The 26,510-nt window shown below is 43.0% G+C and overlaps 1 protein-coding gene across 5 annotated transcripts in view; it reads left to right on the forward strand.

Moving 5' to 3' along the window:
• The window catches only part of Gatad2b (GATA zinc finger domain containing 2B), a 73,670-nt gene that overhangs the window by 41,204 nt on the left and 5,956 nt on the right, over positions 1–26,510 (forward strand). Inside the window, exons 2-10 of one of the 5 annotated variants that reach the window (XM_048357792.1) lie at positions 8,734–9,069; positions 15,034–15,163; positions 16,091–16,222; positions 16,775–16,906; positions 17,353–17,523; positions 18,253–18,568; positions 20,689–20,891; positions 25,055–25,165; positions 25,605–25,722. In XM_048357792.1, coding sequence (XP_048213749.1) covers positions 8,735–9,069; positions 15,034–15,163; positions 16,091–16,222; positions 16,775–16,906; positions 17,353–17,523; positions 18,253–18,568; positions 20,689–20,891; positions 25,055–25,165; positions 25,605–25,722 — 1,648 coding nt within the window. In that variant the 5' untranslated portion in view covers position 8,734. Of the gene's footprint in view, positions 1–8,733; positions 9,070–15,033; positions 15,164–16,090; positions 16,223–16,774; positions 16,907–17,352; positions 17,524–18,252; positions 18,569–20,688; positions 20,925–21,146; positions 21,262–25,054; positions 25,166–25,604; positions 25,723–26,510 lie in introns of those variants that run through there. The other 4 variants (XM_048357793.1, XM_048357795.1, XM_048357796.1 and 1 more) reach the window with 4 other exon arrangements.

Raw genomic sequence — 26,510 nt, forward strand, 5'->3', positions numbered from 1 at the left:
GGTAAGTGTAACCGATATAAGTCTGGGACTTTTTTTTTTGCATTATATATTTCCTGAAAACCAAGAAGAGCATATTAATTTTCTAGTATTTTGCAAAAAAATAGGTAAACTAATCATGAAGAAATTTTAGGTAGATCCAGATTAAGAAGCATTTTACAGAAGGACAGACAATATTCTTCAAAATTGTTCAGGTTGGGCTGGGGATATAGCCTAGTGGCAAGAGTGCCTGCCTCGGATACACGAGGCCCTAGGTTCGGTTCCCCAGCACCACATATACAGAAAACGGCCAGAAGCGGCGCTGTGGCTCAAGTGGCGGAGTGCTAGCCTTGAGCAAAAGGAAGCCAGGGACAGTGCTCAGGCCCTGAGTCCAAGGCCCTGGACTGGCCAAAAAAAAAAAAAAAAAATTGTTCAGGTGATTATTTGGAGGTAAGAGTCTTATGAACTTTCCTGCCTGGACTGGACCTCAGATCTCAGCCTGTGAAGTAGTTTAGCACTGTTACAGGCTTGAGCCACTGGGGCCTGGTAAACTTTAGTTATTTTTGGTAGGGTCTTAAATTTATTCCTGGATTACTCTAGATCTTGCTCTTCCTGTTCATGCTTTCTACCTAGCTGGGATGATAGGCACACATCATAGCACCTCCTTTTTGGTTTTGGTTTTTGGTTGAGGTTGGAGTCTCATGAACATCTGAGCTGGCCTGGAAATGTACTTTTCCTAATCTCAGCCTCCTAAGTATTTAGGATTACAAGTTTGAGCCACCACATTCAGTGAAGTGTTGGAATTAGTCTATATCTTGACCATGATAGTGGATGCATGACCCCTACCAATGTGATGAAATTGTTTTTTTAAATTAATTTATGTTGTTATAGAGGTGATGTACAGAGGGACTACAATTACATGAATCAGGTAATGAGTACATTTCCTTTCCTACAGTGTCTTCTGTTCCCTTATTCTCTGTCAGTCCCTCCCTTTCTCCTTCCCATCTTTGCCCACAAGTTCTATAGTTCATTTTTATCAATGTCCAGTGCGCTCCACTGCTGCACTTATTCACCCTTTTCTCCTCAAGTTCTGTGCCCTCCTCCCCCCAAAAATACATGTGAATACACCATACATTACAGTAAAGAATATAGAATCATCAAAAACTAAAAACAAAAGTTTTTTGTTTCCATGTCTTGAAGTTTGTTTCAGTATTTCTTTTTTTTTTTGGCCAGTCCTGGGGCTTGGACTCAGGGCCTGAGCACTGTCCCTGGCTTCTTCCGCTCAAGGCTAGCACTCTGCCACTTGAGCCACAGCGCCATTTCTGGCCGTTTTCTATATATGTGGTGCTGGGGAGTCGAACCCAGGGCTTCATGTATACGAGGCGAGCTCTCTTGCCACTAGGCCATATTCCCAGCCCTGTTTCAATATTTCTTTTTTTTTTTTTTTTTTTTTGCCAGTCCTGGACCTTGGACTCAGGGTCTGAGCACTGTCCCTGGCTTCTTTTTGCTCAAGGCTAGCACTCAGTGACTTGAGCCACAGCGCCACTTCTGGCTTTTTCTATATATGTGGTGCTGAGGAATCGAACCCAGGGCTTCATGTATACAAGACAAGCACTTTACCACTAGGCCATATTCCCAGCCCCTCAGTATTTCTTTTATTTTCGTTTTGTTTTTTTTGCCAGTCCTGGGGCTTGAACTCAGGGCCTGAGCACTGTCTCTGGCTTCTTTTTGCTCAAGGCTGGCACTCTACCACTTGAGCCACAGCGCCACTTCCGGCTTTTTCTATATATGTGGTGCTGAGGAATCGAACCCAAGGCTTCATGTACATGAGGTGAGCACTTTACCACTAGGCTATATTCCTAGCCCCAGTATTTCTATTATTTTCTATAAATATGAAAAGGCAGTTAGGCATTGTGCTTTGTGTTTCTCTCCTAAGATATCCTCTTCTCGTCTCACTGTGTGTGAGTATCTAGGATCCTGTATAATTTGTCATATCTCAGTGCATTTTAGATCTAATTTGTGCATATCAGAGAGAGCATGTGCTATTTGTTTCTCAGAGCATGGCTTACCTCACTTAACGTGATTTATTCTAGTTCCATCCATTTCCCTGCAAATGACATAATTTTATTGTTTCTAATAGCTGTGTAAGATTCCATTGTGTATAGGTACCACATTTTTTGTATCTACTCATCTATTGTGGGACATCTGGGCTGTTTCCATATCTTGGCTATTGTAAATAGTTCAGCAGTGAATATAGATGTACAGGTGTTCTTATCATTTCCTGGCTCATGATGTTCAGGGTAGATACCCAGGAATGGTATGGCTGGGTTATAGGGAAGGTTTCGTTTTTGAGGAACCTCCAGAGACTGCTATCCAGAGTAGTTGTATTAGTTTACATTCCCACCAACATCCCTGCCAATATTTGTTGTTCGAATTCACAATGTTAGCCAATCTTACTGGGGTAAGATGGCATCTCAGAGCTGTTTTGATTTGCCTTTTTTTTTTTTTTTTTTTTGCCAGGGCCTTGAACTCAGGGCCTGAGCACTGTCCCTGGCTTCTTTTTGCTCAAGGCTAGCACTCTACCACTTGAGCCACAGCGCCACTTCTGGCTGTTTTCTATATGTATGGTGCTGAGGAATCAAACCCAGGGCTTCATGTATATGAGGCAAGCACCAGCTCCGATTTGCCTTTTTTTTTTTGTGGCCAGGGATGAGCATTTCCTCATGTGTTTCTTTGCCATTCTGACCTCTTCTTCTGAGAAGTCTCTCCTTAGTTCCTTGCCCATTTAGTGATTGGTTTATTAGCTTGGAAGGTGTTTCTTGAGCTCCTTATATATATTGGATATTAGGTCTTTGTCTGATATATTGCTGGTAAAGATCCTTTTCCAGTTTGTTGCCTGTCTTTCTAGTTTAGTAATTATGTCCTTAGCTGTGCAGAAACTTTATTTTAATGTAGTTCCACTTGGCAAGTCTGTCTCTCTAGAGAGAGTGCCCCTGGAACTGTACTCAGGAAGTTTCTACTTATACCTATAAATGCTAATCTTTATCCTACTTTCTTGCAGTAGTTTCAAAGTTTCAGGTCTGATGAGTTTCAAGTTTTATCCACTTTGACCAATGTGATAAGATTGTATAGAACTAAATACAGGGCTGAAGGTATGTCTCAAGTGGTAGAGATCCTGTCTAGCAAGTGTGAAGTCCTGAGTTCAAACCCCAGTCCTGACCAAAAAAAGGAAATTGTGTAGATGACTATAGGTAAAACTTGCATTGTGTCAGTGCCCGTACTTTAGTTGTGCTAGTTGTTTTGCTTGTTTTTTGTGCCCATACTAGGGCTTGAACTCAGGGCTTCAGTGTAGTCCCTTGGATTTATTTTTTTTAATCAAGGCTGTCTCTTAATTTAAGGTACAGCTCCACTTTCAGCTTTTTAGTGGCTAACTGGTGATGGAAATTTCTTCCGCAGGCAAGCTTCTAACCGCAACCCTTAGATCTCATCCTTTTAAGTAGCTAGGATTACAGATGTGAGTCTTCAGCACCCGATGTGAGATAGCTTTGAAAGATGTTATGGTTGGGGGAAAAGAAAGGATACCTGAGAGACTGAGTGTGTTGTTGCATGGCTGTAATCCTAGCACTAGGGAGGCAGAAGCATCTTAATGACGTTTAGGGATTGGCACTGTAGTCTTATAGAGATGTAGAAAGCTCTGTATCCCCTCCTCAACACCTAGGAAACCAACTGTTGTTTATTGTTGCCACAGGAAATCTAAGTTAAATTTCATCAGTAATACTGCAAGTTGCCAGCTCCTCTGGTCTTGGTCTTTAATTTAGGTTCCACCACTGGGTAAAAGTGTTCTTCCTGCTGAAGGACTCTTTCTTTAGAATCATTGAGCCATTTTCAGATGTTATTCTTGGCAATGGCTGAATCTCTCGCAGTTCAACACATTTCTGTAGTCCCCACCTTCTTGGGAGTCCAGTGATAGACAGCATTCAAATACTCATTGGAACCCAGAGATGATCTAGGTCTGTCAGAAACCAGGAAATTCCTTTGTAATTTAGGGCCTAGGAATAGTAACACCCCAAACTAGGACAATATTATGTCCAAAGACAGTAGTGTCAACTGCTATCCCAGGATAGGAACATTAGTAGGAAATTGGGATACCCTTTCCAAACACATGCCTAAACTGTTCTGTTCAGATGTGGGCAGAAGAGAATAGTGGCTAGAAAACCCAGTCTTGTTCACCTCTCTTCTATTTCACATTCCAGAGAGAGAGAGAGAGAGAGAGAGAGAGAGAGAATATGCTGGTTTTGGCTTTAAGAATAATGGCAGCTAGGTGTGCTGCTGGTTCACACCTATAATCCTAGTTACTCTGGAGGCTGAGATCTGAGGGTGGCAGTTCGAAGCCAGCCCAGGGAGAAAAGCCTGAGAGACTCTTATTTCCAGTTAACTACCAAAATATTGAAGTGCCAGACTTTGAAGTCAGGCCCCACTTTACCACGCGAACCCCACTTTACCACGTGAACCTAAGATAAGCAGGCCCTGTGAGCAAACCCAGGACAAGTTTATTAGGGCACAGTCGGTCGAGAACTCTAACCACTGGGAATGCTTAACTCTAACTGCCCCCAGAATGCCTGGAGCCCTGAGCCAATCAGATTTGTACCTGTGTCCTAATCTTGCTTGAACACCTGATTGTTGTAACTTTGTTTTTTGCCTTTATAAGCCCTGTGTAATCGCAGCTCGAGGCTTCCTCCTAACCTCCATTGTGTCGGTGGGTAGGACAAGGCCCGAGTTGCAGCTCGCTTGAATAGCCTTGCCTTGCTTTTGCATTTCGGAATGTCTGAGTCTTGGTGGCCTTCTTGGTGGTTGTTTCGTGACTTGGCATAACAATATCAGAAGTAGAGCTGTGGCTTAAGTGGTAGAGCACTAACTTTGAGCAAAAGAGCTCAGGGACAGTGCCCAGGCCCTGAGTCCAAGGTCCAGGATTAACAAACACATATAAAACAAACAAAAAAAAGGGAACATACAATATTCATTTAGCAAAACTTTGTGGAGAGGAAATTTTGTGTTTGTGTCTGTGCTGGTCCTGGAGCTTAAACTTCAGGGCTTGGGTGTTACCCCTTAGCTTGTTTTTTTTTTTTGCTAGTCCTGTGCTTGAACTCAGGGCCTGAGCACTATCCCTGGCTTCTTTTTGCTCAAGGCTAGCACTCTACCACTTGAGCCACAGCAACACTTTTGTCTCTTTCCTATATGTGTGGTGCTGAGGAATTGAACCCAGGGCTTCATGTATGCGAGGCAAGCACTCTATAATTAGGCCATATTCCCAGCCATCCCTAAGCTTTTTCACTCAAGGCCAGTGCTCTGCCACTTGAGCCCCACCTCTACTGAGCCACCAGTGCCCAGCTTGGAGAGGATTTTTTTTTTATTTGGCCAGTCCTGGAGCTTGAACTCAGGGTCTGAGCACTGTCCCTGGCTTCTTTTTGCCCAAGGTTAGCACTCTACCTCTTGAGCCACAGTGCCACTTCTAGCCTTTTCTTTCTTTTTTTTTTTTTTGGCCAGTCCTGGGCCTTGGACTCAGGGCCTGAGCACTGTCCCTGGCTTCTTCCCGCTCAAGGCTAGCACTCTGCCACTTGAGCCACAGCGCCGCTTCTGGCCGTTTTCTGTATATGTGGTGCTGGGGAATCGAACCTAGGGCCTCGTGTATCCGAGGCAGGCACTCTTGCCACTAGGCTATATCCCCAGCCCCAAACTGGTGATTTTTAAAGTATATTTGGAGCTGGCAGCCAGTGGCCCATCAGTTGATGAACACATAAGCAAAATATGATATACAAAGTCAGCCATAATAAATAGAGGTCTGAAGAGGGGCCTGGTACCAGTTATAGAGTGCTTGTCTAGCATATTTGTCCTCCAGCACTTCCTATCCCTCCACACAGAGAGAAAAGAAATATAAAACAGTGATGTATATCATCAACATGAATGAAACTTGTAAACACGATACCAAGCAAAAGAACCTGTCTACAAGAGGCTATTTACTATGTGATTCCATTTATGTGAGGAATCCAGAATAGCAATTTGGAGACAAAAATTAGATTGTGCGTGTCTAGAGCTAGAGTGGGATTAGAAATTGCAGGATGGGCAAAGGAGAGTATTGATTGGTGTGGGTTTTAGGCAGAGGTGACAAAAATATTCTAAAATTAGTTGTGGTAATAATCACAATCGTAATGATGCCAAAAACATTAGAAAAGAGAGCTGAGCTGGTGGCTCACACCTATAATCCTAGTTATATTCAGGAGGCCAAGATCTTAAGGTCATAGTTCAAAGCCAGCCTGGTCAGGGAAGTTCATGAGACTCTTACCTCCAATTAGCCACCAGAAAATCAGAAATGGTACTGTGGCTCAAAGTGGTAGAGCACTAGCCTGAGTGAAAAAGCTCAGGGACAATGTGCAGACCCAAGCTCAAGCACCATGACCCCCCCCCCCCCAAAAAAAAAAAAGAGTGAAAGAAAGCTGTTAAAGAGAGGGGCCTGTGCCGCACATCTGTAATCCTAGCTCCTCAGGAAACTGAGAGCAGAAGATTCAAGATTTAAAGCCAGCTTGGGCAGAAAAGTTTGTGAGTTCCTTATATAAGGGGTGAAGGGCCCACTGACCCAAAACGAGGAGTTGTGTGTGGGTACTGGTGATTTAGCACTGTTGTAGAACACTTATTTAGCATGCACTCACAAGCTTTTGACTTGATTACAAGTACTTCCAGGAGAGGGTAGGGGGAGAGGGGTGGAAAGTTCTCTGTGTGCTATATGTTCGCACACATGTGCCTATGAAGAAAGGTGTTGGTACTTAATTTCAGAGCTTGGGCACTGCACTGTCCCTTACCTTTTTGATCAAGGCCAGCACTCTACCACTTGGCTATAGCTGTACTTCTGGCTTTTTAGTGGTTAATTGGAGGTGAAGGTTGCAAGGACACTTTTCTTATGGGACTGGCTTTGAACTGTGATCCTCAGATCTTAGCTTCCTAAGTAGCTAGGATTACAGGAGTAAGGCCACCGGTGCTTAGGTGGTTCTGTGTCTTAATGTTTTCTTTGGCCTCTAAAAGGTGTGTTTTCTTTTATTAGAAGTTCTCTTTTATCTTTGTCTTCAGTATAATCAGAAGAAAAACTAAATAATGCTTATTTTTGTCAGTACTACGTTGTAGGAAGAAAGATGCCTCCTAGTACATCAAAGTTTATTTGTAAGAGAACCAGTTAATATTTATAGCGTTTTCTGTCCTATTTGAGTTTGAATTAATAGGAATGGGACTCGTGATCCTAGACTATAGAAATTAAATTTTAGGCTGGGGATATGGCCTAGTGGCAAGAGTGCCTGCCTCATATACATGAGGCCCTGGGTTCAATTCCCCAGCACCACATATACAGAAAATGGCCAGAAGTGGCACTGTGGCTCAAGTGGCAGAGTGCTATAGCCTTGAGCAAAAAGAAGCCAGGGACAATGCTCAGGACCTGAGTCCAAGCCCCAGGACTGGCCAAAAAAAAAAAAGAAAAGAAAAAGAAATTAAATTTTATTGGGTACTTTCTAAGTACCCCATTTTTACTGATGAACTTGATATTTGAAGAGGTAAAGTATATGGTTGGCTTAGCTTAAAAATATGTAACCATTTGAACCTATATTTCTATAACTCAGAAACGTTCTAGGTACTCATTATTGTTTTCTGTCAGGAAGACAGCCTTGTGAATTTAGATTTTCACTTGCTAGATGCCTATGACTCATGCTTGTAATCTTAGCTTCTCAAGAGGCTGAGGGTTTTTTTTTTTCTTTTTGGCCAGTTCTGGGCTTGGACTCAGGGCCTGAGCACTGTCCCTGGCTTCGTTTTGCTCAAGGCTTACACTTTACCACTTGAGCTGCAGCGCCACTTCCAGCTTTTTATGTTTATGTGGTACTGAGGATTCAAACTCAGGGCTTCATGCATGCTAGGCAAGCACTCTACCACTAAGCCACATCCCCAGTCCAAGGTTGAGATTTGAAGATAAAGGTTTGAAGCCAGCTCAGACAGAGAAGTCTGTGAGACTCCATCTCTAGTTAGTCAGCAAAAAAGCTGGGCTGCAGGAATAGCTCATATGATAGAGTGAGCAGAAAAAAGCCAAGCATCAGCTCGGCGTCAGTGGCTCATGCCTGTGTTCTAGGTATTCAGGAGGCTGAAATCTGAGGATTGTGGTTTGAAGCCAGCTCAGGCAGCAAAGTCAGTGAGACTCTTAACTCAGGGCCTTTTACCCACTTGGCTTGCTTGCTAATAAGCTGCTTCTCTATTGCTTGAGCCATGCCTTCCTCCTTGAGTGGAGAAATTCTTTAATATAGATGTTCAAGATCAATAGTGCATAGGAAATTAGCTCTGTTAAATACTTTCAACACATATATAAAACAACATTAATATTACATAATATAACTTTTATGTATATGTGTGTATAAATGATTCGTAATATCTTTTTTTCTTTTTTTTTCTGTTTGGCCAGTCCTGGGGTTCCCAGGGCCTGAGCACTGTCCCTGGCTTCTTTTTGCTCAAGGCTAGCACTCTGCCACTTGAGCCACAGCGCCACCTCTGGCCTTTTCTATATAAGTGGTCTGAGGAATTGAGCCCAGGGCTTTATGTATACGAAGCAAGCACTCTTCCCACTGGGCCATATTCCCAGCCCCGATTCTTAATATTTTTAAATACTCCCTTCTCTTTCCTTTTGACTGCTACAGGGGCTTTTTTCTGATCTTATTTGTGTCCTTCTCTGTATAGGATGGATAGAATGACAGAAGATGCTCTTCGCCTGAATCTGTTGAAGCGCAGTTTGGACCCAGCAGATGAGCGAGATGATGTCCTGGCAAAACGACTCAAAATGGAAGGACATGAGGCCATGGAACGTCTGAAAATGTTGGCACTGCTTAAAAGGAAGGATTTGGCAAATCTTGAGGTGCCACATGAGTTACCAACCAAACAAGATGGCAGTGGTGTCAAGGGTTATGAAGAGAAACTCAATGGGAATCTCAGGCCTCATGGAGATAGCAGGACTGCTGGAAGGCCAGGCAAAGAAAACATCAATGATGAGCCGGTGGATATGAGTGCTAGACGGAGGTATGATTGTTTATTTACCTCCAGGGATAGGTTGTTCTTATAAACTAAGCCTGTGAAAATGAAATTAATTTTGTTCAGAGGAGGGTGTTTTGCATCCTAGATTGTCTTGAGTATGACTGAGTTACTGTCATTTCCATATGAAGTTAGGTGCCTGAGATTGTAGTTTAGCAAGCTGAGAGGCATAATTCTTACCCTAAGATAAAATGATTGTTTCTAGATAAATTTGGCATTAGAGAACTGATAAAGCCTTAGAAGAAGTAAAAAGAGTCTCTCTTAGATCATCCCAGGAGTTTTAGGTTCTACTATACCATCTGATTTTTATTTCATCAACTAGCATGGGTCTGACTTTTTTCATGTCAGAAGGAAATAGTCTTCATGTGCTAAGTTTCTACAGTTTTGCTTAATCTGTGCCACTTCCCTCTACCCCTACACAAGCATATACATTCATTTCTAAGCATATGCTCATTCAGTTTTTTCCCCCTTGTATTTGGATTTGAACTCAGGGCTTTGCACTTACTGGGATGGTTTGAGCAATGCAATGTCCCTAGCAAACACTGTTTCTCTTTGCTTGCATGTCTGACTGTCTCTCTCTCTCTCTTGTGTGCGTGCACCTTCACACACACACACACACACACTCACACTCACACACACACATTTTCACAGGCCTTTATCCTAGTGTCTTTGAAACTTGAAGACATCAAAATATGGAGTGTGCACTAAGGAAAGGAAAGATACTTGAAACTGGCAAATATTTTTTTTTTTTTTTTTTTGGCCAGTCCTAGGCTGTGAACTCAGGGCCTGAGCACTGTCCCTGGCTTCTTTTTTGCTCAAGGCTAGCACTCTGCCACTTGAGCCACAGCGCCACTTCTGGCCATTTTCTGTATATGTGGTGCTGAGGAATCGAACCCAGGGCCTCATGTATATGAGGCAACCACTCTTGCCACTAGGCCATATCCCCAGCCCCTGGCAAAGAGTTTTTTTTTTTGGCCAGTCCTGGGGCTTGGACTCAGGGCCTGAGCACTGTCCCTGGTTTCTTCTTGCTCAAGGCTAGCACTCTGCCACTTGAGCCACAGCGCCACTTCTGGCCATTTTCTGTATATGTGGTGCTGGGGAATCGAACCCAGGGCCTCATGTATACGAGGCAAGCACTCTTGCCACTAGGCCATATCCCCAGCCCCCTGGCAAAGATTTTTGAGTCAGCCTGTGAAGCGAAGTTTTTTCATGGTGTAGACAATCCTAGTTTTAAGAACATTCAGTTTATGTTTGTGTGTGTGTGCGCAAACGCGCTTGCGCGCATGCTGCATGTATGTGCAGTGTGTGTCCATACTGGTACTAAGGCTTGAGTTTGGGGCCTGGGACACGGTCCCTGAGCTTTTTGCACTCAGAGTAGCCATTGTACCAGTTGAGCCACAGCTCCACTTCTGGTTTTTTGGTGGTTAATTTAAGAGTCTCATGGACTTTCCTGCTTGGGCCGGCTTTGAACTGTGGTCCTCTAGATCTTAACCTCCTTTGTAGCTAGGACTATAGGCATGAGCCACCAGAAAACCACAAGTGGAACTGTGGCTCAAAGTGGTCGAGCTCTAGCCTTGAGCAGAAAAGTTCAGGGACAGTGCCCAGGCCCTGAGTTGAAGCTCTACAACCAATAACAAGTAAATATAAATACACACACACACACACACACACACACTCTCTCTCTCTCTCTCTCTCTCTCTCTCTCTCTCTCTCTCTCTCTCTCTCTCTCTCTCTCTCTCTCTCTCTCTCTCTCTCTTCTCTCTCTCTCTCTCTCTCTCTCTCTCTCTCTCTCTCTCTCTCTCTCTCTCTCTCTCTCTCTCTCTCTCTCTCTCAGTTTCTCTTTCTGGAATGTTTATAACAAATGAGGCCAGGATCCCAAGTCAAAAATTGTAAAAGTCTTGAAGATGCAGTATGGTGATACACTCCTATAATTCAGGCTAGTTGAGAGATGGAATCAAGAGATTCACAGTGCTGGGTACCAGTAGCTTATTCCTATAATCCTAGCTACCCAGGAGATTGAGATCTGAGGAAGACTTGAACTTTGACTTCTACTGTGTATCTATTATGAGACTGATTATATATGGAAATTAAATATCATTTAGAGTTGTTTTCAGATACAACTTCCAGAAAATATGTTTCCATATGCTCTATTTAGAATGTCTTCTTGGTAGAATAATTTCTAGCAGTAAATAAATAGTACCCATTTGTATAGTAAGAACTTTAGGACTTTTTATCTTAAAAATAGTTTTCTGGATTATATATATCCATCTAGGGCCAAAATTTTAAAACCTTCTGACTAGTAATAAAAACAATGTGGCTAATCAAGAAAATATTGCAGAATTTTCCAGGCCTTAAAATTATTTGCCCATGGGCTGGGGATATGGCCTAGTGGCAAGAGTGCCTACTTCATATACATGAGGCCCTGGGTTCGATTCCCCAGCACCACATATACAGAAAATGGCCAGAAGTGGCGCTGTGACTCAAGTGGCAGAGTGCTAGCCTTGAGCAAAAAGAAGCCAGGGACAGTGCTCAGGCCTGGAGTCCAAGCCCCAGGACTGGCAAAAAAAAAAAAAAAAAAAAAAAAAAAGATGAAAAAAATTATTTGCCCATATTAATCTTAGGGTAAGAAGATAAAGAAATATGGAAATGACTGGTAAATCTCACACAAATAAAGTAAGTTTAGGCACTTAGACTGAACCATTATTCCAGGAATTTGGGATTAAAGAATGAAAGCTCTTTTCTCCCTCTAGTGGCTTCTTTTTCTGTAATACCACATTCTAGTCCTGTTGTTTCTATTCAGTGGCTATAAAACAACCTGTACAAACATAGTAGTTCACAATATTCATTCTCTTCACTTTCTCCCCCATTCTATTTCAACTAAGTGAAACTTAGATGATTTTAGTAACTCAGATTTACCCTGTTGAGAAACTAAACTTCTGTGATGGCTCATGCCTGTAATCCTAGCTACTCATGAGACTGAGATCTGGGCTGGGAATGTGGCTTAGCGGTAGAGTGCTTTCATAGTATGCATGAAGCCCTGGGTTCAATTGCTCAGCACCACATAAACAGAAAAGCCAGAAGTGGTCCTGTGACTTAAAAGGTAGAGTGCTAGCCTTGAGCAAAAAGAAGCTAGGGACAGTGCTCAGGCCCTGAGTCCAAGCCCCAGGACTGGCAAAAAAGAAAAAGAGACACGGAGATCTGAGGATCTCGGTTTGAATCCAACCCAGGCAGGAACATCTGAAAGACTCTTATCTCTAATTAAGCACACAAAAAAAGACTGGAATGGAGCTGTAGTTCAAGTGGTAAATAAGTAGCTTTGAAAAAACGCAAGGACAGTGTTGAAGCCCCAAGACTGGCACCAAAAAAAAGAAAAAAAAATGATTTTTTGGGGGTGGGGTTGGGGTTGTATGTAGCTCAGTGGTAGAGCACTTACCTACTTCCATGTGTAAGATCCTACCTTTGATCCCCAGCACCAAAAAATTAAATTTAATTTAATTTAAAAAAATCTTCTATGTCTCAAAAGCAGCTGAAACAGGAAACTCTTAAGAAATGATGGATACGGCTAGGAATATGGCCTAGTAGCAAGAGTGCTTGCCTCGTATACGTGAAGCCCTGGGTTCGATTCCCTAGCACCACATAAATAGAAAATGGCCAGAAGTGGCGCTGTGGCTCAAGCGGTAGAGTGCTAGCCTTGAGCAAAAAGAAGCCAGGGACAGTGCTCAGGCCCCGAGTCCAAGGCCCACGACTGGCAATAAATAAATAAATAGATGAATGAATGAATGAGTGAATGAATGAATGATGGATATGCTCTCATGATTAGTGAGTGATCCAAGAACATTAAGTTACACATTTAATTTAGATCTAAGAATACATTATTCTGAGCATACATACTCTGAGCTATTCTGACCATCTCAAAAGTAATGTGGAGCTGGGGTTGGGATCTAGCAAGCACAAGGCCCTAAGTTTTAAGCCCTTATACTAGAAAAACAACAGCCCCCTTCCCCCCAAAAAGACAGTAGAGTCTGGAAAGAAAGATATCTTTGAAATCAGAGGAGAGGTAGATTTAGTCCTTGACTTGGAAATCTAAAACAATTATAGTTTCCAGGATTCTTATTATCTAGGTCTCAAACAGTGAGTGCCATTATTCATTACTTTAACAGAAACAAGGCTAGCCCCAGAAATACCAAAACAAAGATTGTCTAATAAATAGGATTGGAAACAAAAAGCTCTAGTGTGAAAGATGAGATGTCAAAGTATTCTTTCTGTACAACTTTACTGAGAGAATATACTAGATAAAACTGGCAAGTCAGTATCCTTTTTAGTTCTAGAAGTTCAGTCCTTCTCCAAAAGACTATAGACTACTTTCTTGTGTGTGTGTGTGTGTGTTCGTGTGTGTGTCCATGGGACATGAATAGATAATTGACACTTGCCATTTCTTCAAGCAACTGTCAGTACCTCTTCTGCTTACTTTTCAGTACCTGCTCTTGCAAGAATGGACCATCAGTGGAGTTGTGACTTAAGCTCCTTTTCTTATAAATCCTCAGATAGCCAGATAACCATGTATGTGAATTTTGTTAAAATGAGCTTCTGCCTTTACAACTATCATTTATACTCAGAGTGAATGCTATATTCTATTATTTCACCAATGGAGCTAGCTATTTCTTTTCCAAGTTCCAACTGCCTAATGGAGTAACAGAAGAAAAAACATTTAGAATTAAATCTGTTTTACAAAAACTCATCTCTTGGGGCTGGGAATGTGGCTTAGCAGTAGAATGCTTGCCTAGCATGCATAAAGCCCTGGATTTGATTCCTCAGTACTACATAAACAGAAAAAGCCAGAAGTGGTGCTGTGGCACAAGTAGTAGAGTGCTAGCCTTGAGCAAAAGGAAACCAGGGACAGTGCTCAGGCCCTGAGTTCAAGCCCCAGGACTGGCCAAAAAAACTCAACTCTCTTTTCTCACGCGAGCGTGTGTATGTGCGCGCATGTGTGCGCACGTGCATGCGCACACAAGCAATTCCTGAGGCTTAAACTCAGGGCCTGGGTACTGTCCCTGAGCTCTTTTGCTCAAGGCTACCATTCTACCACTTTGAGCCACAGTGCCACTTCCGGTGGTCTGGTAGTTAATTGGAGATAAGAGTCTCATGAACTTTCCTGTCTGAGCTGGCTTTGAACCATGTGATCTTCAGCAGATCTTAGCTTCCTGAGTAGTAGTGCAGGTGTGAGCCACTGGCTCCTGGCTTTCATCTCTCATTCTTGAAGCTAGTTATTCCTTTGTATATTTGTTTTGGGAAAAGGAAAGTATTTTGCTGAGGTTTTGATTTTTCTTAGGTCTGGTTTTCTTTACCCTGTGAGTTTAGTGTCTTTCTTTTCCTGAGTGAATCATGACCTCTTAAGTTTCCTTGGATTTATTTCTTTGGAGTAGAAGAGAAATTTTCTTAATGTTTTTTATCATCAGTTCTTCTTCTTTTTTTTTTTTTATTGCCAGTCCTGGGGCTTGATCAGGGCCTTGGCACTGTCCTTGAGCTTCTTTTGCTCAAAGCTAGCACTCTACCACTTGAGCCACAGCACCACTTCTGGCCTTTTCTGTTTATGTAGTACTGAGGAATCGAACCCAGGGCTTTGTGCATGCTAGGCAAGCACTCTACCACCGAGCCACATTCCCAGCCACTTCTTAACATTTTTGTTGTTGTTGTTGCCAGTCCTGGAGCTTGGACTCAGGGCCTGAGCACTGTCCCTGGCTTCTTTTTGCTCAAGGCTAGCACTCTGCCACTTGAGCCACAGCGCCACTTCAAGCCATTTTCTGTATATGTGGTACTGGGGAATTGAACCCAGGGCTTCCTGTATACAAGGCAAGTACTCTTGCTACTAGGCCATATCCCCAGCCCACTTCTTAACTTTTTAATCAGCTCTCATCATTGGAAATACTATAATTTTTTCATTTTCTTATCTAGTGAGCCAGACCGAGGAAGGCTAACTCCCTCTCCAGACATTATTGTTTTGTCTGACAATGAGGCTTCCAGTCCCCGTTCCAGCTCCCGAATGGAAGAAAGACTCAAAGCAGCCAACCTAGAGATGTTTAAGGTAAGAAGATTTATTTTTTCTTTCATGTCCCTGTTCTCTTTTATTCCATAAGAGTCCTAGTTCCCTTTTTTTTTTTTTTTTTGTTTTGTTCTTTACTCACCTATTCGTGAAAACTTTTGATGATTCTTAACTTCAAGGGTAAAACCTTTTAAAAGGGACTACTAGAAGCAGAGAAGATATTTTCAGAAAATACGAATAAGGCTGGAGGTATGACTCAAGTGGTAGAGTGAGCCAGCTTAGCAAGCACAAAGCCTTGAGTTCAAATCCCCAGTACAGCAAAAAGGGATGGGAAGGAGTAAAATGCATGTATATAAGCAATTATACCCAATTTAGTTTTGGAAAACAAAAAGCTGAACAACTCAATTTATATATATTGTATATATACAGAAAATGTAGCTGGGCACTGGTGGCTCACGCCTGTAATCATAGCTACTCGGGAGGCTGAGATATGAGGATCACGGTTCAAAGCCAGCCCGGGCAGGAAAGGCTGTGGGACTCTTATCTTCAATTAACTACCAGAAAATTTCTGGAAATGGTGCTGTTGCTCAAGCAGTAGAACACTAGCCTTGAGCTGAAGAGCTCAGGGACAGCGCCCAGGCCCAGAGTTAGAGCCCCATGACCCACCAAAAAAAAAAAAAAAAATATATATATATATATATATATATATATATGGCTTAAAAAAATCTTAAAACATTTAAAAATTCTTCTGTTTTCCCAGGAGTCTAACCCATTAGTGTTTATATGAGGTCTCTGCTTCTATAAGCACTTTTTTGAGTACCTACTGAATGCTAGGGACTGTGTGACACCCCAGGGATAGAAAGATAACAGTCTTGTCATCACTTATAGAAGGTTTCAGACCTAAATAATACATCATGTCTTGCATCAAGGGATTCTGGGTAACTGCTGATAATCTCCATGTTTCCTTAGGGGAAAGGCATTGAGGAACGGCAACAGCTCATCAAACAGCTGAGGGATGAGCTGCGCCTGGAAGAAGCTCGATTGGTGCTGTTAAAGAAGCTGAGACAGAGTCAACTACAGAAAGAGAACGTGGTCCAAAAGGTAATATGCCTGGAACATTAAGGACCAGAGAAAATGAAAGAATTGGTTCAGAGTGATAGAGTGGTTCATTCTTCTCTGGTTTAATCATTAGGAGTAGTGGATTTTTTTTTTCTTCCTTGTACTACTGGAAGACTGATTCCAGGGATTTGTACATGTTATCTAAGCAAGCCCTGTATCTCTTGAGTTACACCCTCTGCCCTTTTTTGTTTTTATTTTGTTTTTGAGAAAGAACTACAGTTACCTTTAACCAGGCCTCAAAGTTGGACTCCTCCAGCTTCCACCTCCCTAATAGGTAGGATTGCAGTAGGTTTTAAGTCTTTGTACATACAGTAACTAGGACAATGAGGGTTATTGGTTGGAGTTTTGAACATTCCCAGAAGTACACCATCATGTTCAACATTGTAAAAAAAATGTGCATTAAGAAAAACTTAATTCTATTTTTTTTTTCCTATTAGGCAACAAGAGCTTCATGCTAACAAGGAAATTTAAATTCTAGAACTATACAGAGCTGACCTGTAATTTATTGCCTTTTTCTCCTTTTCTGTTTTCCAGACTCCGGTTGTACAGAATGCAGCATCTATTGTTCAACCATCTCCTGCCCATGTGGGACAGCAAGGTTTATCCAAACTGCCCTCCCGGCCTGGGGCCCAAGGGGTTGAAGCTCAAAATTTGAGAACATTACAGGTATATAATTCATAATGGGATCATAGTGTTAGAAGGCCATAGCTATCTTATCTCTAGGGGCTTTTGTGGAGATTATAGAAACTGTTGCTGCTACTCCACATAGTTCTGTTGGTACTTGATGAAATAGCCTGGTTTAGTCTGCAACAAATAATAATCTTCATAGTTTTTCTTTTCTACAGCAAGTCTCTAGCTTCTCTAGAGAAGGATCAGGTAATTTTCTATCTTAGCTGTGTAAGATTATATAGTTTATACCAAAAGGCCAAGGACTCCCTGGTCATTACTCAGCATTTACAGTCATGGTAGACTTATCCCATAGATTATTAGACAAATTACCAAGTTTGACTACGTTCAACTGTATATTATAAGCAGTGTTTTTTTTTTTTTCCTTTACATTTTACTGGGCATTATACCACCTGTAACATTCTTTTCCTTATCTTCCCCTTCAGGGTCACAGTGTCATTCGTTCGGCGACCAATACCACCCTCCCACACATGTTGATGTCCCAACGTGTTATTGCACCAAATCCAGCCCAACTACAGGGCCAACGGGGCCCACCCAAGCCTGGCATTGTACGCACCACAACACCCAACATGAATCCCGCCATCAGTTATCAACCAGTAAGAGAGAGCCATAATGTGGAGCAGAGAAATCCTTTCTTTTCTTTTCTTATTGAAAAAGGCTAAAAGTTTTTTAGTCTATGTACATACAGAAACTTAGGAGAAGGAAGGTGATTTGGATGGAGGGTTTTTTTTTTTTTTTTTTTTTGCCAGTCCTGGGGCTTGAACTGAGGGCTTTGAGCACTGTCTGTCCCTGGCTTCTTTTGCTCGAGGCTAGCACTCGACCACTTGAGCCACAGAGCCACTTCTAGCTTTTCTGTATATGTGATGCTGAGGAATCGAACCCAGGGCTCTGTGTATATGAGGCAAGCACTCTTGCTACTAGGCCATATTCCCAGCCCCTTGGATGGAGTTTTGAATAAAGAATATTCCCAAAGGTTTGAGGAATTATATGAAATGGTAGTGGAGAGAAGGGGTAGGCTATACAGCAGAGGTGCACTAAGCTAAAATCTGCCTGAAATGAAAGAGAGGCATGTCATTAATAAGCATAAGCATACACGATATAAAGCATCCCCAGTCTTTTTTTCCCTCTTAGCAGCTCTAGGCTCATGAATGTTGTCATTCTTTTTTCCTGTATATCCTAATTAGTTCCCTTTCAATAAGTTGGATTCTTATTTTAAAGGAAACTAAGTTTTCCCCAGAAGAATCAGATAGTGTCTTCTGCCAAAAAGCAAGAATTGATCTTCTACACATCAACCATCACTGATAACTATTCCCTGTCTCTTTCAGCAGTCAAGTTCTTCTGTTCCTTGTCAGCGTACAACATCCTCTGCCATCTATATGAACCTTGCCTCCCATATCCAGCCAGGGACTGTGAACAGAGTGTCCTCGCCACTTCCTAGCCCTAGTGCTATGACTGATGCTGCCAACTCACAGGCTGCAGCCAAATTGGCTCTTCGAAAACAGCTAGAAAAGACACTCCTGGAGATTCCACCTCCAAAACCTCCTGCTCCCTTGCTTCACTTCCTGCCTAGTGCAGCCAATAGTGAGTTCATCTACATGGTAGGCTTGGAAGAAGTCGTACAGAGTGTCATTGATAGCCAAGGTAAGACTTTATTCTTGAGCAAGAAGTTGCCAAGCCTCATTGGTCTATGCAGAGCATCCCAGGATACTCTGTGATGCTAAATAACAGCTCCTTATTACTGCTAAATGACCTGTCTGCCTCCCTTCACTTTTATACAACAGGTTTGGTAGCAACATATAGGAAGAGAGGGGTGTGTTTGTGTGTGTGTGTGTGTGTGTGTGTGACATCTTGTATGTTTTCTCAGTATATTGTTCTTTTAAATGGTACCTAGCTGAGCTTGGAGTGGTATAGCCCAGTGTTGAGACCACTTACTTTAAGTCAGGTTCCAATGGCTCACTCTAGCTCCTCAGGAGACGGAGATCTGAAGATGGCATTTGGAAGTCAGCCTGGGCAAGAAAGTTCACAAGACTTTTAGGTCCTATTAGCACCCAGACTCTGAATTTGAGCCCCAAGACTAGCACCGAAAAAAGGAAGGAAGGAAGGAAGAAAGAAACAAAAAAACAAAGAAAGAAAGAAAGAAAGAAAGAAAGAAAGCTGGGGACTGATGGCTCACACCTGTAGTCCTAGCTACTCAGGAGGCTGAGATCTGAGGCCAGCCTGGGCAGAAAAGTCTGTGCGCCTCTGAGACTCTTATCTCCAATAAACTACTCAGAAAAAGCCAGAAGTAACACTGTGATTCAAGTGATAGACTGCTAGCCTTGAGCAGAAAAGCTCAGGGACAGTGAAGAAAGAGAGAGAAACAGAGGGAGAGAGGGGGAAGGAAAGAAAGATAGCTAGGCACCTGTAATCCTTGCTGCTCAGGAGACTCATATTTGACAATCATAGTTCAAAGCCAGTCTAAGATTTGTATTGTAATCTCCAATTAACCACCAAAAAGCTGGAAGTGGAGCTATGGCTCAAGTGGTAGAGCTCTAGTGAGAGTGAAAAAGCTAAGAAACGGCAGCATCTAGACCTAGACCCTGAATTCAAACCCCAGTAACAGTATAAAAGCGGGGGTAAGTGAGGGAACCAAGCCTGATAAATGCATAATTTGATGAAAAGAACTTGTTTGTGTGACTATATACTGAATTATTAGTCTCCACCTTTGAAGTACTTACTGTTAAGGAACTATACATACTGATAAAGATAACCAAATAAAAGCAGTAAACCAAGACTGAACCAGACTTATATAGTCTCCAACTAACACCTTAGAGGACAGTGCCTAGAGGACTCTATTAACCATAAAAAAGGCTACAGATTACTTAATTCAGACACTTGATAACTACATGCAATGTGAAGTAAGGAGATTCTAAGAAGCAAAAATATTGGTTAAATATAGTTCTTTGATTCTGAATTGACATAATGTTTTCTTCTTAATATAATACAGTAGGAAATCTGAAACCATACATTTTTGTCCCAACTTAGCTAAAGGGTCTTTGTTTCATCCTGGACATGGATGTACATGCTTGTAATTCCAGCTACTTCAGAAGATGAGGCAAGAGGATCAGGATCTCAGTCAAGGCTAGCTTAGTCTACATGGCAAAGACCCTGTCTTTAAAAAAAAGGGGGGGGGGGCTGGGAATATGGCCTAGTGGCAAAAGTGCTTTGACTCATGAAGCCTTGGGTTCGATTTCCCAGCACCACATATATAGAAAATGGCCAGAAGTGGCGCTGTGGCTCAAGTGGCAGAGTGCCAGCCTTGAGCAAAGAGAAGCCAGGGACAGTGCTCACGCCAAGTCCAAGGCCCAGGACTGGCCAAAAAAAAAAAAAAAAAAAAAAAGGTTTCTACTACTATCTGAATTCCCTAATAAAAGTATTCTATAAATGGTATTCCTCTCATAGAGTGTCTAAAAGTCAGCACAGGGGCTGGGAATAAGTGCTTGCCTCGTGTACATGAAGCCTTGGGTTCGATTCCTCAGCACCACATAAAGCTGGAAGTGGCGCTGTGGCGCTGTGGCTCAAGTGGCAGAGTGCTAGCCTTGAGCAAAAAGAAGCCAGGGACAGTGCTCAGGCCCTGAGTTCAAGCCCCAGGACTGGCAACAAAAACAAAACAAGCAAAACAAAAATAAATAAAAATTAAAGTCAGCAGAATAAACTTACTTGGTGAAGAAAAATAATGTAGGAAATGTAAACAACTGATTACTACTTTTATTGGCATCTAGGCAAAAGCTGTGCCTCGCTTCTGCGGGTTGAACCCTTTGTATGTGCCCAGTGCCGCACAGATTTCACCCCTCACTGGAAGCAAGAAAAGAATGGTAAGATTCTCTGTGAGCAGTGTATGACGTCCAACCAGAAGAAGGCTCTAAAAGCTGAACATACCAACCGGCTGAAAAATGCTTTTGTTAAAGCCCTACAGCAAGAACAGGTAAGAATTTTGATTTCTCAACAGCCTCCACAGGCTTGTTTTTTGTTTTGTTTTTTGCCAGTCCTGGGTCTTGAACTCAGGGCCTGAGCACTGTCCCTGGCTTCTTTTTGCTCAAGGCTAGCTAGCACTCTGCCACTTGAGCCACAGCACCACTTCTGGCCATTTTCTATATATGTGGTGCTGAGGAATCAAACCCAGGACTTCATGTACATGAGGCAAGCACTCTTGCCACCAGGCCATATTCCCAGCCCACAGGCTTGGTTTTCCCAAAAGGTTGTTGCTTCAGTTTAGAAGGCTTGTCCATATGATTCCCAAAGACCTGTGGATCTTGAACCATTTTTTTCCCCTCATCATCCTGTCTTTTCTGTTTTTATTTGACTTTGATTAAGAATATGCTAACAGCAGTGGGCAGGAGGCTCAGGCCTGTAATTCTTGCTACTTAAGAGGCTGAGATCTGAGGATCACCTGGGAAGCCAGCCCAGCGCAAGAAAGTCCCTTCTCTTCAATTAATCTTCTAAAACCCGGAAGTGGAGCTGTTGCTTAAAGTGGTAGAGTGCTAGCTGTGATCCAAAAGGTTCAAGAATAGCTCCATGGAGGGGATTTGAGGGTAAGTTGGGTGGGGGTAGGGGTATATTAATATAATTGAGGGCCGGGAATGTGGCTTAGTGATAGAGTGCTTGCCTAGCATGCATGAAGCCCTGGGTTCAATTCCTCATCACCTCATACACAGAAAAAGCCAGAAGTGCTATGGCTCAAGTGGTAGTAGAGTGCTAGCCTTGAGCAAAAAGCAGCTCAGGGACAGTGCCCAGGCCCTGAGTTGAAGGCCCAGCAACAACAACAACGTAGTAGAGCTATGGCTCTAAGTGGTAGAGTACCAGCCTTGAGTGAAAAACAATATATGAATATATATGGCTGAGGTTAAGGGAGCAAGGACCCAAACAAGTCTTGAAACTCTTGGCTTTTCTGCCTCATAAAGAAATTGTGGGGAAGTAGAGCTGTGGCTCAAGTAGAGTCTTGTGCAGAAAAGCTCAAGAATGGCATCCAGTCCTGAGTTCAAGCCCCATAACCAACCAATAAAAGAAAAGAAAAGAAATGGGCTGGGAATATGGCTTAGTGGTAACGTGCTTGCCTAGCATGCATGAAGCACTGGGTTCGATTCCTCAATACCACATAAACAGTAAAGGCTGAAAGTAGTGCTGGGGCTCAAGTGGTAGAGTAAGCAAAAGAAGCTCAGGGACAGTGCCCAGGCCCTGAGTTCAAGCCCCCCCCAGGACTGGCAAAAAAAAAAAAAGAAGAAGAAGAAGAAAAAGAAAAGAGGCTGGGAATATGGCCTAGTGGCAAGAATGCTTGCCTCGTATACATGAAGCCCTAGGTTCGATTCCTTAGCACCACATATATAGAAAACGGCCAGAAGTGATGCTGTGGCTCAAGTGGCAGAGTGCTAGCCTTGAGCAAAAAGAAGCCAGGGACAGTGCTCAGGCATGCCCTGAGTCCAAGGCCCAGGACTGGCCAAAAAAAAAATATATATATTGAGGCACTGGTAGCTCACAACTATAATACTAACTATTCAAGAGTGTGAGATCTAGAGGATACAGTTCAATGCCAGCTCAGGCAGAAAAGTTTGCCAAAATAGCCAGCAAGAAACAGGGCTAGAGGCTTGTCACAAGTAGTAAAACTGCAACTTACAGAGACAACCCTTGGTTATTCCACTACTGCCAAAATAAAGGAACTTCTTTGTCAACTTCATGTCCTCTTCAAATGGACTTTTTTTTTTTTTTTTTTTTAGTGAGGGAGGGGAAGGTTTGGGTTTGAACTCCTGCCCCTAAGATCTCACTCAGCTTTTTTGCTCACAGTGTTCTACCACTTGAGCTACATCTAGACTTCAAGCTTTTTGTTAGTTAATTGGTGGTAACAGTCTTCCAGAATTGTCTTCACAGGCTGGCTTTGAACCTCAATCCTCAGTTCTCCCTTCTGAGTACCTTTACAATGTGAGCCACCGGTCTTTGGGTAAACAAATGGATTTGGGTAGGAGGAATTTATATTTGTACTAGAAATCTCTTGGAGAGGAAAAAAAAATCTGAAATTCACTCTTGACAAGGACAAATAGAAAAATAAACATTGGGAACTTCAGAACTTCTTTTGCACAACTGGGAATTGAATTTAGTCTCCTCATGAATTCCAGGCAAGTGCCCTACCACTTGAGCTGTGTCCTCTCAGCCTTTTGTTTGTATTTTTTTGTTGTTGTTGCTTTTTTTTTTGGTTGGTCATGGGGCTTGAACTCTGGGGTTTGGGTGCTGTCCCTGAGCTCTTCAGTTCAAGGCTAGTCCTCTAAGCCTCTCTGAGCCACAGTGCCATTTGTATTTTTCTGGTGGTTAATTGGAGATAAGAGTCTCCCAGACTTTCCTGCTCTGGCTGGCTTTGAATTGCAGTCCTCAGATCTCAGCCTCCTGAGTAGCTAGGATTACAGGTGTGAACCATGGGCACCAGACTACCTTTTGTTTTTGAGATAGGGTCTTGGTTACTTTGCCTTGAGCTGCAGTCTTCCTTTCTCTGCCTCTTGTATAGCTGGAGTTGAGGTATGCATCACTACACCTAGCCTCTGATCCTTTTCTTTTTTTTTTTTTTTTTTTTTTTTGGCTAGTCCTGAGGCTTGAACTCGGGGCCTGAACACTGTCCCTGGCTGCTTCTTTTTTTTTGAAGAAACTTGTAGTGGGTGGGTTTGTTTATTTGGTCAGTCCTGAGGCTTGAACTCGGGGCCTGAACACTGTCCCTGGCTGCTTCTTTTTTTTTGAAGAAACTTGTAGTGGGTGGGTTTGTTTATTTGGTCAGTCCTGGGGCTTGAACTCAAGGCCTGAGCACTGTTGCTGGCTTCATTTTGTTCAAGGCTAGTACTCTACTTCTTGAGCCACAGTGCCACTTCCAGCTCTTTCTGTGTATGTGGTGCTGAGGAATTGAACCTAGGGCTTCATGTATAGGAGGCAAGCACTCTTGCTACTAGGTCATATTCCCAGCCCCTGTCCCTGGCTTCTTTTTGTTTAAGGCTAGCACTCTATCACTTGAGCCACAGCATCACTTCTGGCTTTTTCTATATATGTATGTGGTGCTGAGGAATTGAACCCAGGGCTTCATGTATATGAGGCTCTACCACTAGGCTCCATTCCCAGCCTGTCCAATCCTTTTCTCTATCCCATTTTCCCTCCACCAGCTGTGAGAATCTTTTGGATATTATCATGGACCTTCTGGAAAGTAGAAAGGAGTCAACAGTAAAATCACCAGTAATTCATCAGGCTTAATTACAGTAGCTCATCAGTACCATCTAGCTTTCTCCAAATAGCATGCATGCCTGTGTGTACACGCGCACGCACACGCGTGGGTGCAGCTCTGCTTTTGGGGCTTGAACTCAGGGTCTCAAACTTGACTAGCTTTTCCACTCACTGCTGGCATTTTACTACTTAAAAAAAAAAAAAGGCATACTTCCAATTCTGACTTTTTGCTCAAGAGTTTTAGGTTTGTCTGTCTGGGCTACCTTTGAGCCAAGATCCTGAGGTCCTCAGATTTCAGAGTCCTTCGATTGGTGAGGATTACTGACACAATCCCCAACACCCAGCTTTCAACCATCTCTTTTTTTTTTTTTTTTGGCCAGTCCTGGGGCTTGGACTCAGGGCCTGAGCACTGTCCCTGGCTTCTTTTTGTGCTCAAGGCTAGCACTCTGCCACTTGAGCCACAGCGCCACTTCTGGCCATTTTCTGTATATGTGGTGCTGGGGAATCGAACCCAGGGCTTCATGTATACGAGGCAAGCACTCTTGCCGCTAGGCCATATTCCCAGCCCCCACTTCCAGCTTTTTGGTTGGTAATTGGAGATGGACTTTCCTGACTAGGATCCTCAGATCTCAGCCTCCTGAGTAGCTAGAATTAAAGACATGAGCCACCAGCACCCAGGTCCAACCATCTTAGAGCCTTTTCTGTAGAAAAAGGATCTCTTCAGTGTAGCACATTAGCTGCTTATACCCAGAGATCTCAGTGTAGCTACCCCACCAAACTCTTTTTAACTTTTTTACTAATTCACTAACTAGCTGGCACAATTAGAGATAAGATCCATAAATATTCTAGTTTCAAAATTGAGTGGTGGTCTTCCCAAACTGATCTGATGATTCCTAATAGGAAATTGAACAGCGATTACAGCAGCAGGCAGCCCTCTCTCCTACTACGGCTCCAACTGTGTCCAGTGTCAGTAAACAAGAGACCATCATGAGACACCATACACTTCGGCAGGTAAGGAACTTTCCCCTGACCCTATTTTGATTTCTCTTGAGCTTTTATTTATCAACTATTTATTCTAATTTATCCTTCCTTGGAAAATGATACCACTCTTCTTTCTATACTCCTGTATCTTTTCCACCTCCTTTTTTGGGGGGGTGGGGGGTGGGGGTGGGTCTGGTCGGTCATGGGGCTTGAACTGAGGGCCTGGGCACTATCTCTGAGCTCTTTTGCTCAAGGCTAGTGCTCTCCTACTTTGAGTCACAGTGCTACTTTTAGTTTTCTGGAACAAAATTGGAGATAAGAGTTTCACAGACTTTCCTGCCTGGCTGGGTTTGAACTGTAATCTTCAGATCTCAGCCTCCTTAGGATTACAGGCATGAGCCACCAGCACCTGGCCTTCTTAACTTTTTACCATGGTAAAGACATATCAAATGTTTCTTTATTGTTACAGGCCCCACAGCCCCAGAGCAGCCTCCAGCGTGGTATACCCACATCTGCCCGCTCCATGCTTTCAAACTTTGCACAGGCACCCCAGTTGTCTGTGCCAGGTGGTCTCCTTGGTATGCCAGGTAAGAGGGATATCTACTGAAAACTTTTCTTAGCAGTCAACTATAGTATGCAGTCTACTCTCTCCCCTCTTCCCCCGTTTCCAGTAGTACTGTTTTCCTTTTTGTTTGTGAGGTTTTTGTTGTTGTTTTTCAGTGCCAGTCCTAGGGATTGCTCAGTGCTGGGGCACTGTCCTTTAGCTTTTTTGCTCAAGGCTATTGCTCTACCACTTTAGCCATGGCTCCACTTCTGGCTTTTTTGGTGCTTAATTGCTTAATTTGCTTAATTGGAGATGAGAATCTCACAGGCTTTTCTGCCCAGGCTGGCTTCAAACTGTGATTCTCAGATCTCAGCCTCCTGAGTAGCGAGGATTTACAGTGGAAGCCACCAGTGCCTGGCAGTACTAGGGTTTGAACTGAGGACTTCATGCTTGTTTGGCAGATATTGCCACTTAAACCATCATGCCCTCTGCCTTTTTTTTTTTTTTTTTTTTTTTTTTGGCCAGTGCTGGGGCTTAGACTCAGGGCCTGAGCACTGTCCCTGGCTTCTTTTTTTTTTTTTTTGGCCAGTCCTGGGCCTTGGACTCAGGGCCTGAGCACTGTCCCTGGCTTCTTCCCGCTCAAGGCTAGCACTCTGTCACTTGAGCCACAGCGCCGCTTCTGGCCGTTTTCTGTATATGTGGTGCTGGGGAACCGAACCTAGGGCCTCGTGTATCCGAGGCAGGCACTCTTGCCACTAGGCTATATCCCCAGCCCACATTGGTTCACTCTTTGTCTTTTTTTTTTTTTTTTTTGCCAGTCCTGGCCCTTGG

Source organism: Perognathus longimembris, chromosome 11 (genome assembly GCF_023159225.1).
Source record: "Perognathus longimembris pacificus isolate PPM17 chromosome 11, ASM2315922v1, whole genome shotgun sequence".
NCBI lineage: Eukaryota > Metazoa > Chordata > Mammalia > Rodentia > Heteromyidae > Perognathus > Perognathus longimembris.